Below are 12,637 nucleotides of genomic sequence, written 5' to 3'. Positions count from 1 at the left end.
ATTTCTTGATATTCAGGTGTGGGGATGGCTTGGGCCAAGTCTGCCATCAGCTGTTTTACTCTGTTTGCCTCTTCAGGAATGGTGTCCAGATAAGCATTGAGTCGCATTTGATGCATTGCATCCACCACCAGCTTGTGAGCTCTGCTCTGTTGTAGTGCTCACCAGTCATCACCCCATTTACCGAGCCTGTCGCAACAATCTCCGATTCTATCACGATATCTTGAAGGCCAGCATCTCTAAAGCGCTTTCCCAAACAACAAAGAAAGGACATAGCTGTGTGAAAACCACCAAGTCGTATGACCAGCCTGTTCATAAACTGCGCATTTCTCCACCTAATCAGTTGTGCCTTCGCATAGATTGCTTGATCCATCACAACGACAACCGTCTCCAAGCTAGCTGATCGGCAATCTCGACACTTCTCTGCAGAATTGTAAGGACTGTGTCCATTTCTGTGGGGCTCCCATCAATGACAGGTAAATAGCTTATTACAGACTTTGGTGGAACCTCAACTTGGGAAAGGAGCTGGTTGAACCCAGTCCAAGAGGGCAAGATCTTGTCTGTTCTGAATTTTGTGATGTAGTAGGCTCGGTCGACCTTCATAGGATTTTGCAGCAAGGATGCATTAGCAGACTGAAGGAGTGAAACATGCTCTGCAAACGGCACTGGACCTTCCTTTTTTCCCCCATAGTATGTAGCTAGATTCACCACTGGCGGCTGCATTGACCTGTTTCTTGTTCTTTTCACAGCTGGATCTTTAGTGCTAGAGGACCTAGGTTGATTAGTTCTTGGACTGATATTACTCTGGACAACAATGCCATTTGTGTTGTGGGTAGTTCCACGTCCAGGTAACGTTTCTTCTCCAAAGTCATTGTTATCCCATACTAACGTGGTTGGAATCCCTGGCTGTATGGTGGATGGAAGGGAATCTTCACCGTGACTAACCTCTTGTGTAGCAAGTGCTGTATCATGATTTAAAATCACAAAGTTTGAAACAGAGTGTCCCAAACCATTTAACAGTCCTATCAACTGGGCTGATCCTGATAGATGACGCACAGTCATACAACAACAACAACAACAGGCATTTTAAGGCCATTTTCCCTGCAAGAGCGGGGGTTAGCCTTGCGGTCCCCATGACATGTCATAGCAAGTGACATATGCTTAGGCATCAGTTTCCGTCCTTTAGAAGCCAGAGAAATTATATCCTGTGATATGGACAGGAGTTTTCTATGGATTGGTGCAGATACATCTCCCATCTTCCCCGTGTCTGGTTCGTCAGATGCGCCAACTGCCCATGCTAAAAAATTGTATGGGCTGCAGGGCACAATTGCTTCTGCCTCTTTCAAATTCAGATGTTCTCCTGGCGGTGGCCATGGCATAGTAGGTTTGACTTCTCTGATTGTTTGCCCGAGATCTAATGCTGTCACGTAAGTATTGCGCAGTGCATTTGGATCAGCATACACATAGCCCATTTGTGATTGGTGGCCTGCTTGTGATGGTGCTTCTGTGTCATCTGTTGTCGAAGCCATTTCACTGTGGGTCGTGCTTTGCGTGGCTTCTTGAAGGTTTGTCTGCTTTCCCACAAGAGTAGCTGTGGAAATGTCATTAACATAGACGATGTCTCCTTGTGATTTCATGTGAGGTGTTATAAAACATAGCTGTGGAAATTTCTTTGATAACCTGTGCTTCAAGTATCCAGACTTATATGAATTTGCCTCAACTCCATGGCTTATCTTAATTTGTTTGATGAATAAGTCATTCACTTTTTTAAGTCTCATGATCTCTTTGTTGTCAATGATGCAAGTTTTCACTGTCTTGCTGAAAACTTCAAATGCTTCTGAATAAGAAGTATCACTTCCTGTTTGTGTGTTGGCTGGCCTGGTCAGGTAAGGTGTAAAGTCCCTGCAGCATGAGTTGTGGTACCTAACTTCGATTGCCACACAATCCTTGTCTTTAATCTGCATGAGAAGTGACACATTTCCACTGTCTTCTGCTGCTTGCTGTAAATGGACAGCATCTATGGTTGAACATGTGACGAGGTGTTCCTTTTTTCTCTTGCCGGTGGATCTGCATCTCATAGTTTTTTCTTTCTGGCATAGGATACATATGTTTGGTAGAACATGCTGTGATCTTGTTGGCACTGGAGGTCTACCAAAGCTGGAACGAAGAGCCCGTCTCTTTGTTGGTTTTGTATTTTCTGCTTCAACTTTTTCTCCACCGACATCAGCTTGGGGCACGGTTGCTGAAAAAAAGAAAACACACACACACACACAAGGAAACAAAAATTAATGTGGAAAACCCATAATACCAGTAATATAAGAACATTGGAGAATAATTGATTTTTAACAAATTTTAACCTTATAAAGTGCAAGTTTTAAACCTACCCGTAGAGGCTAAGTCATCGGCTTTCTTTTTCATGCTTTTCATCACCCTTTCAACACGTTGGGAGTCTGTAAAGCGTGCGTAACACGGCTGATGGAATCCTCCGAGAAGTGGTATTGTTGGCGACAGCGCTGTTGGAATCTGCACTGAATCCTGCCGAGTGTTGAGCAACGTAATCTCTCGCAATTTTTGCTTGAGGACCATCCAAAGACTTCCATTTGTTGACATATTCTAAGAAACGGGACCATGTTTTGTCTGAAAATTGGACAATTTTGCACTTTTTGGACGGGAAGATGCACATAAAACACTCTTTTTCTTGACTATTTTCGTCACTCGAAGACAACACGTCCTCATCACTGGAGGCTGCAATGTTGTCTCAAGGCCTTACCGCACCGTTCCGGTTCCGGTTTGGCCAATTGCCGATGATATATTGAACACGTCTTCCGATTGGTTATTTTCCGTTCGAGGATACGCGCACATTTTAAACATGTAAATAATTATTTAAAATCTAAATTACTCATTAACGTACCAAAATCTTTCGTGTGAAAAGTGACGGAATGTTTCCTTTAATATTCTCTATAAATTCATACCAAAATCGTGTCCACCTGTTTTGTAGGTCATGCAAGAAAGCAATACATTACTACGGCTGTGTGCCTACTAAAGTTTACTCTGGGTTTATTTTTGTGTCTGTATATAAAAACTCATTCATTCGATGCTGATTGAGAAGAAAACTTACAAAATGGGACAGTGGTGAACAAACTGGATGTAAAAGTCCACATTTTTGGATAACAATTGATTGGATTGACAACGGAAATAACTCAAAAAATTCCAAACAGAGTGAAGAAAATAACATGTATAATTTTTCTGTGATTAACATAAGCATTGTATCCCTGGCAGATCATCGATGAAATGGAGAACTTCTTGGAATGGCTCAAGTCCCGAGGCCTGAGAGCAGAAACAGCCCAAGCAGTGATCGATAAGCTTGGAATTGAGAATCGGAAGGTTTTTCGGGCTTGTACCGAGTCGGATGCATTGCGGACCGAGCTCCTCTCTCTCTCCAAAGAGAAATTACAATTTGCATTGTATGCTGACTTCTCTAAATTTATGAATTCTTTTTCGAAGCCGCAAGATGTCCAGATTGCAGGTTCTTCTCTTTTGGGAAGTATTTTCGTCAACTTGGAGAATGTTATTCCGGAACTTTCCAGTTCCTGTGAAAAGATTTTCAGATCCCAAAATGTGCAGCTGGAAAATGTTCCTGGTTTATCTGGAATCGGGTTCAGTGATTTCTGCAATCTCCGCTCTCAGGATGATGGATCAAGAGCCATGTCTGGTATGTGAGTTTTTTAAATGCAACATCGCATGTTAACAAATATCTTGATCGTCTGCCATTGTTTTTTATGTATTCTTTTAACTTGTGTAATCTGTTTTGGTGCAGTTTTGTATTGTCTAATATTAATGGATTTTTGATGCATGGTACAAGGTAAATTTTAGCTCACCTAGAACATATTTCCGGGGAGCTTATGGGATGGCACGTCGTCGGTCTGTCCATAAACACATGCAACTTCTCTGAAACTGCTGATGCGATTGTGACCAAACTTGGCTAAGATTATATTTTGTGTGTTGGAACTCAAGTTTGTTCAGGGCATTGAAAAAATAATCGAGGTCTCAGGGGGTCTACCAGGGGTCAAAGTGGGTCCAGGTTTGACACCCCCAAACCCCGAAATTAGAACTACACAAACTATTTCGATGAAACTTGACCACAACCTTCATCACCCGTGATGTACCAAAGTTTGTTCAGGCATTTGAAAAATCCGTGTCTATTTCCCCAATTTTTTTTCTTTTTTGGAAATTGCATTAAATTCCAAGGTGTTCCGTGTTTAACGGTGCATTTAAGTTATCTGCATGCAGGAAGTAAATTGTTACCTCTCTTTAGCCATGGAAGGCTTGTCCTTGTTATTCCACGCTTTTTGAAAAATATGAAGACACTCCATCGTCGTCGTATTGTAATCAGCTATGTCCATCCGTATGTCTGTCAGTCATTTTGTCTCCTCCTGACAGAGTGTGTCAAAATTCACTTACTTGGTTGTTATGATCACCACCTGGCAATAAGGTGCAAGAATATTGAGTATTATTTTGACCCCGCAACCTGGGTGCATTACCAAAAATAGGTCAATACCCCTGGCACTCACCTTGTGGAATAAACAGTATATTACACTGACAAAAGGTATTTTAAACCAGTTTCAAAGCTTGCGAGAGACAGGGCAGCATGTAGAATAATACTGACATTGCAACGCGGTGCTATGCGCGTGACTTGTGTTGCCGATAAAGGAAGCAACAACGATATAAACACAAGCATCTTTATTCAAAGGGTCAAACTATAGCACTGACGTGCTCGGGGCTGCGTGCCCCGTGTATATCCTGAGGCCACGCCTACCCCTCGGGCGTGGTCGACGCCCACGGTGCGGGGGATGATGCCACCACGCCAGTGAGCTTTTGTGTCCGCCACACGTGCCCCCCCAGAATTCCCGCGCACCTGGAGGGTCAGTTTGTTGGGGCAAACGGATGACCCGGCCAAAGCGCCCTCTGGCGACTGGCGGCATCTGGGGTGCAGGGATGCCGGCTGGGATGCCTCCGGCTGCACCCGGGATGGGTGCAGGACCGGGGGGCGGCGTGCCAGCGGGGCTGGGCGGTGCCGGGGGTCCGCCCGCCGGGGGGCGTCCCCGACGTGGGGGCCGAGCCACCGGCGGTGGGTGGTCCACGTCGAGGTGGGCCAGCTTGAGACGGTCCACGTCGAGGTGGGCCGGCTTGAGGCGGTCCACGGAGACCCGGTCAGGAGTGCCGCCGATGTCCAAGGTGAAATGTTTCACCCCGGTCTCCAGCATGCAGAAAGGCCCGTCATACGGGGGCCGCAGTGGTGTCCAGTGGGCGTCGTGCCGGATGAAGACGTTCTCCGCGGTGCGAAGCTCCGGCGCGACATGCGTAGGTGGGTGCCCGCGGTGTGCCGTGGGCACCGAGGCGAACCTCTGGGCGGTCTCCTGCAGCGCGGAGCGCTCCTGCGCCGCGGGCCATGGTGCAGTGGAGTCAGGGAGGAACTCGCCCGGCACCCGCAGCGGTTGCCCGAAGACCAACTCCGCCGCGGATGCGCGCAGGTCATCCTTGGGCGTCGTCCGGAGGCCCAGCAGGACCCAGGGGAGCCTGTCGACCCAGCCGCCATTGCGGAGGGTGGCCCGGAGTGCGGCCTTCAACGAGCAGTGGAAACGCTCGCACAGGCCGTTAGCCTGGGGGTGGTAGGCCGTGGTGCGGTGCAGCTGGACCCCGAGCCCCCAGGCGACCGCCCCCCAGAGCTCCGAGGTGAACTGGGGGCCGCGGTCGGACGAGATGTCTGAGGGGGCACTGAACCGGCGACCCAGGTGGCGATGAACGCCTGCGCGACGTCCGCCGCCGTTGTTGACGCCAAAGGCACGGCCTCCGGCCACCGGGTGGTGTGGTCCACCATGGTGAGGACGTGGGTGAAACCACGCGAGGGGGGGCAGAGGTCCCACCAGGTCCACGTGAACGTGGTCGAACCGACGTTCCGGCACCGTAAACGGGGCCAATGGGGTTTGGGTGTGTCGGTGCACCTTCTTGCGCTGGCACGTGAGGCACGTCCTGGTCCAGCCATGGACGGCATTCCAGAGGCCATGCCAGACAAACTTGTCGGCGACCAACCTCTGGGAGGCCCTCGTGCCTGGGTGGGACAGGCCTTGGATGGCGTCAAAAACCTGGCGCTGCCAGCCCGCGGGCACGATGGGGCGAGGCCGCCCGAGGGAGACGTCGCACCAGAGGGCCGTGCCCGCACCGTCGAATGGCACCTCGGTGACGCGGAGGCCCGTAACGGCTGTCCGCAAGGCCTGGACGTCGGGGTCGGTGGTGGTCGGTGGCCTGGTCCGCCGCCATCCGGGCATGGTCGATGCCGAGGTGGACTGCGTGGGCGACGGACCGGGAAAGGCAATCTGCCACCGGGTTGTCCTTCCCCGCGACGTGCCGGATGTCCATCGTGTATTCGGACACGGCCGAGAGGTGACACTGCTGCCGGGCCGACCACGGCTCGGTGACCTTGCCCATCGAGGAAACCAGTGGCTTGTGGTCGACGAAGGCCGTGAACGCACGGCCCTCGAGCAGATGGCGGAAGTGCCTGACCGCCAGGTGAAGCCCGAGCAACTCGTGGTCGAAGGTACTATAACGGCGTTCAGGCGGGCGGAGCTGCAGGCAGAAGAACGCCAGCGGTTGCCAGGCACCACGCACCCATTGCTCGTGCACCGCACCCACAGCGTAGTCTGAGGCGTCGGTGGTGCGGGCGATTGGTGCATCGGGCGCCGGGTGCGCGAGCATGGTGGCGTTAGCCAAGGCGAGCTTCGCGCCCACGAACGCCGCGTCCATCTGCTCGGTCCAGGTAACGTCACCTTTGCCCGGCTTCCCTCGGAGGGCCTCGTGCAGGGGGCGCAGGAGCTGGGCGATGTGGGGCAGGAACCGATGGTAAAAGTTCACCATACCCAGGAACTCCTGGAGCCCCCAGATCGTGCGGGGGCATGGAAACCCTTTCACCACCTCCACCTTGTCCGGTAGGGGAACGGCCCCCGTGCCTGGTGATGCGGTGCCCCAAAAAGTCGATTTCGGCGACGCCGAACCGGCACTGGGCAGGGTTCACGATCAGGCCATGCTGGACCAGGCGTTCGAAGAGCATGCGGAGATGGCGGAGGTGCTCTTCGCGGGACGCGCTTGCGACGAGGATGTTGTCCAGGTAGACATAGACGAAATCCAGGTCATGCAAGACGCTGTCCATCAGAGGTTGGAACGCCTGGGCCGCCTTCTTCAAACCGAAGGGCATCCGAAGGAACTCGAAAAGGCCGAATGGTGTAATGACGGCCATCTTCGGGATGTCCTCCGGCCGGACGGGGACCTGGTGGTAGCCGTGTATGAGGTCCACCTTCGAAAAGCAGCACATTTTCGCCAACCGCGCGGAAAAGTCCTGGATGTGAGGGACCGGGTAACGGTCGGGGGTGGTGGCATCGTTGAGGCGTCGGTAGTCCCCGCAAGGCCGCCATGCCCCGCCAGGCTTCGGCACGATGTGTAGCGGCGACGCCCAAGCACTCTTGGAGTGCCGCACTATGCCCAGCCGCTCCAGCGTAGCGAACTCAGCCCTCGCCACCGCGAGCTTCGTCGGTTCGAGGCGGCGGGCCCGGGCATAGACCGGCAGCCCGACGGTGGGTATGTGATGTTCCACACTGTGCTTTACGGCCACCGCCAAGAAGGTGGGCCGCGTGAGGGCCGGGAAGCTGGCGAGGAGGCGGGTGAACTCGTCCGCTGCCGGGAGCGTACAAACCAACATCGCCGGGATCGGACCGCTCAGCAAGCCACTTGGCGAGCCGCTCGGTGAGCCGCTCAAGGAGCTGCCCAACGAACTGCTCAATGTGCAAGCCAGCGAGCTGAACGTTTCCGCCTGGACGAGGCGCCTGTTCTTAACATCCACCAACAGCCCATTTGCACACAGGAAATCCGCGCCGAGCAGTGCCTTGGGGACACGAGCGGTTACTAAAATCCATTGAAAGTGTTGCCCTCCGAACCGCAGGGAGAGGCAGTGCTTCCCGAAGGTGCGTATGGGCGTACCATTGGCTGCAAGCAGCGCGGGTCCCGACCCGCGGCTCGCTTGTCGGATGTGGAGGCGGAGATAACGCTCACCTGTGCGCCCGTGTCGCAGAGGAAGCGACGCCCGGACAAGGTGTCCGTGACAAACAGGAGGCTGCCGGAATGGCCGTCGCTCAGGGCCGCTACCGAGCGCCGGCTTTGTAGTTTCCCGACTTGCCGAAGGTGCACGGCGGGCAACAATTCCTCGCCTTGTGGCCAAACCTGGCATGGAAATGGCACCAGGTTTGCGGCGAAGGCGGAGGCCGCGGTTTTTGCGGTGGTGGTGGGTGGGGCATGGCGGCGGCCACGCGTTGTGCATCAGCCTCGAGACACACGAGGTGTGGTGCATCAGCATCAGGGTCAGCCCCGGGATCTGCGACGGCCGCACCGAAGCTCGCCCGCGTGTCACACGCCGCAAAAAACTTGTCGGCCTCAACGGCCAGCGCTCGGGGTTCCTTTATCTTTGAACCGGCCAACGCGAGGTGTACCTGGGCCGGTAGCTGGCGTAAAAAGAGCGCCCGGTATAAAAAATCCAGTACTTTGTCCCCCAGTAGCGACAGCATATGGTCCATTTGGACCGATGGTCGCGTGTCGCGGAGGTCGGGAAGGTCCAGTGGAAGGTCGACCCGTTCGTCCTCTATGAGGCCAAACGTGGCGATGAAGCGACACTTGAGCGCCTCGTATCTGTGGTCGGCCGGTGGGTTTCGCAGAACGGACACGACGCAGGCGGCTGTGCCGGGCCCGAGGGCAGCGATGACGTGGAAGTAGCGCGTCTCGTCCGCCGTGATGCCACGAAGCTGAAACTGGGCTTCGGCTTGCATAAACCATATCTCCGCCTGAGCTTCCCAGAACTCGGGGAGTTTCACCACGACCGCGTTGCTGCTTGTATGGCACGTTCTGTAGTTCAGCGTCGGCGGAACTAGTCGAGGTCACCAATGTAGCGCGGTGCTATGTGCGTGACTTGTTTTGCCGATAAAGGAAGCAACAACGATGTAAACACAAGCATCTTTATTCAAAGGGTCAAACTGTAGCACTGACGTGCTCGGGGCTACGCGCCTCATGTATATCCCGAGGCCACGCCTACCCCTCGGGCGTGGTCGACGCCCACTTGGTGCGGGGGATGCTGCCACCACGCCAGTGAGCTTTCGTGTCCGCCACAACATAATCATAAGACTTCAAACAAACAAACAAAAAAAGACCTATTTTGGGGGGCAACCCCCCCCCCCCCCCCCCCAACCCCATATACCTCCTCAGACCCCAATTCTTCTAATGCCTTAAATAGACATTGGAACATCAAGGGTGATTAAGGTTGTGGTGAAGTTTTATTGTAATTGTGCATGTCGTTTCGGAGAAAAGAGCAAATACCGACTTTGGGTGTGGGGTGGCAACATGCCAACTGTACCTTAGACCCCGATTTTTTTTTTTATGCCATCAACAAATGTTGGTACATCACAGGTGATCGGAACGTTGTGGTCAGGTTTCATCGGAATTGCATGTGCAGTTTCTTCCAAGAAAGCAAGTACCTATTTTGGGGGCAACCCCCCGCACTCCTTAGATCCCCTCATGGGCCGGTATTTTTAACTCACCTGCAACGAAGTTCAGTGGAGCTTATGCGATGGCGCGTTGTCAGTCCATCAGTCTGTCAGTCCGTAAACACTTGAAACTTATTTTCCGAAACCATTGTGGGATTGCGACCAAATTTGGCACAAATGATATTTGTTGTGTAGTGACTAATGTTTGTTCACGGCATTAAAAGAATCCGGATCTAAGGGCATTTACCCGGGGTCAAAGTGGATCCAGGTTTAACCCCCCAAAATAGGAATTTGCTTTTTCCTGTGAAACTACACACACTATCCTGAACCCACTTTGACCACACATAGACCCCCTTTGACTTCGATTTTCATCGTGCCCTAAATAAACTTCGGTACATCATGGGTGTGATGAAGGTTGTGGTCAAGCTTCATTGAAATAGTGTCTGTAGCTTCAGAGGAAAAAGCAAATTACTATTTTGGGGGATCAAACCTCGATCCACTTTGACCCCTGGAAGACCTTAGACCTTGATTTATTTTTAATGCGGTGAACAAACTTTAGTCACAATACAACAAATATAGTTTGGGCCAAATTTGCTCGCAATCCCATTCGTGGTTTCGGAGAAGTTTCATGTGTTTAAGGACTGCCTGACGGATGGACGACGCGCCATTGCATAAGCTTCTGTGAACTTGGTTCAGGACATTCAGAACTTCATTATATAAGCTCCCCTGAAAACACACACACACACACACATCTCGTTTTTTCATTTCTGTTCCTCACAATTCTATCCCTCTCTTTCACACACACACACACACACACACACACACACACACACACACACACACACACACACACACACACACACACACACACACACACCCATCACCTGGTGTTGGCCAAATGGTTAGGGCAGAAGGCTTGGAATCCTAATGTCCTGACTTTGAATCCCCTTGAATTAACGCCAGGTGGGGTTGAGTCAGCCTGTCATCCTTCCGAGATCGGCAAAATGAGTACCAGATAACTGGTTATAGAGAGGCATTGCATCAGCGGCAGATGCACCCACTGAAAATGATGCAACCAGCAGCAAGGTGGCTGTACACCGAACCACCACCACCACCATCACTTTAGAATTCAATCATTATCGTGTCCGAATCCACTTTTAGATCTTCACCAAAATCGAATCAATTAGTCCTTGTTGCACACACCTGTCCACCAAGTTTCGTCCAAATCCGTTCTTATCTTTTTGAGACATCGTGCTATGTATCGTTTTTGGCCGCATCTCCCAATGGTAAAGAATCACTTTTAAAATTATATTAGCCGGATCCAAATCAGGATCTTCACCAAAGTCTTATTATTTCGTCCTTGTCACATAAACTACCTCTGCCAAATATCGTCCAAATCCGTCAAGTTTTTGAGATATCTTGTTCACAGACGGACAAACAGACAGACAAAGGCACAGGGGTGAAAACATAACCTCCATTCACCTTCGGTGGCAGAGTTAAATATTGTTGCACGTGCACGCATAATCCACCCGTCCAGATCGCAATTTGTGAAGGGAGATAAACAGCCAATTAGTTGTACTTGTCGAAACGTCTGATTAGCCTGTGACACACCGCACATGTCTCGAACATCCAATTTAAATGATGCAATTGCATAGAATCGCAGTGTCACACAGAATTGTTAAAGGCGATTCAGCACGTTGCTTCTCATCGTAGGTTGATCCACGTGATCTTGCATAAGATTCAACAGCGATCAAAATGATTCCTTTGAGAGTCTAACGCTGGACAAATTTAATATTGCCATATTTCTTCAGAGGATTGCATCTATCCTCGAAGATTCACAATGCATGTTGGTGAACTGCCCTATTACTACCCTCTTCTTCCTCCTCTTGAACTTATACAAGCACTCCTAACGCATCTACAGTCACGTGAAAAAGTAAGTACACCCCATGTAAAGTTTTGACCTTTTCCACATATTTCAACATACAGCTATTTGATCTTCATTTCAACAATATTGATAGATAAAGGTGATATAATATAACAAATATCATGAAACGTTTACATTTTGAAGTCCATTGTATAATTTAAATAAACGTAAATGCAAATTTCGCATGTGGAAAAAGTAAGTACACCCCTACATTTATCACTACTTCAAATACCTAAAATTAGAATCCGGTGCACCAGCTCATGTGCAAATGATTAGAACATCGTTGGAAAAGTTCGAGGAGGAACCTGTCTTATTTAAACCTCAGATATTTAGTTTGGTTTGCTCTTTGTTGTTGAAGTCTGCGGCATCACCATGCCTAGATCAAACGAGCTCTCTGAGGCCTTCAGAAAGAAGGTTATAGATGCCTACGAGTTTGGGAAGGGATTTAAAAAGATCTCCAAACAATTTGAAATCAATCATTCGACTGTCCGCAAGATCATCTGCAAGTGGAGAAGATTCCAAACAACTGCCAACTTGTTCAGGACAGGCCGCCACAGCAAGTTCAGCCCGAGAGCAGACCGCAAGATGCTGAAAGAAGTCTCCAAGAACCACAGAATGTCATCACGGGACCTACAGGTAGCTCTTTCCACTGTTGATGTCAAAGTGCATGAGTCTACCGTTAGAAAGAGGCTGCACAAATTTGATCTACATGGGAGGTGTGCCAGTAGGAAACCTTTGCTGTCCAGAAAGAACATCAGGGCAAGACTAAAGTTTGCCAATGAACACCGAGGCAAAGACCAGCACTTCTGGAACAATGTGCTCTGGACAGATGAGTCAAAGGTAGAGCTATTTGGCCACAGTACCAGAAGACATGTTTGGTGAAAACCAAAGACAGCATTTGACCATAAGAACCTGATACCAACTGTAAAGCATGGTGGTGGAAATATTATGGTTTTGGGCAGCATTGCTGCATCAGGGCCTGGGCAGCTCACCATCATAGAATCCAATATGAATTCTTAATTGTACCAGAGGGTGCTTGAGGATAATGTGAGGCCATCTGTCAGAAAGTTGAAGCTCAACCGAAGGTGGTCCTTGCAACATGACAATGACCCGAAACATACCAGTAAATCCACCAAGG

The 12,637-nt window shown here is 50.5% G+C and overlaps 1 protein-coding gene across 2 annotated transcripts in view; it reads left to right on the top strand.

The window, feature by feature from the left end:
* Nucleotides 1-12,637, top strand: part of LOC137418287 (uncharacterized) — a 57,655-nt gene that overhangs the window by 28,004 nt on the left and 17,014 nt on the right. For both annotated transcript variants that reach the window (XM_068104307.2, XM_068104305.2), the window contains exon 2: nucleotides 3,277-3,709. In XM_068104307.2, coding sequence (XP_067960408.2) covers nucleotides 3,289-3,709 — 421 coding nt within the window. In that variant the 5' untranslated portion in view covers nucleotides 3,277-3,288. The remainder of the gene's footprint in view (nucleotides 1-3,276; nucleotides 3,710-12,637) is intronic.

This window comes from Myxine glutinosa, chromosome 1, assembly GCF_964187855.1.
Source record: "Myxine glutinosa chromosome 1, kmMyxGlut1.1, whole genome shotgun sequence".
Taxonomy (NCBI): domain Eukaryota; kingdom Metazoa; phylum Chordata; class Myxini; order Myxiniformes; family Myxinidae; genus Myxine; species Myxine glutinosa.
Note: the sequence above shows the minus strand (reverse complement) of the source record. Positions and strands in the feature narration are given on the sequence as shown.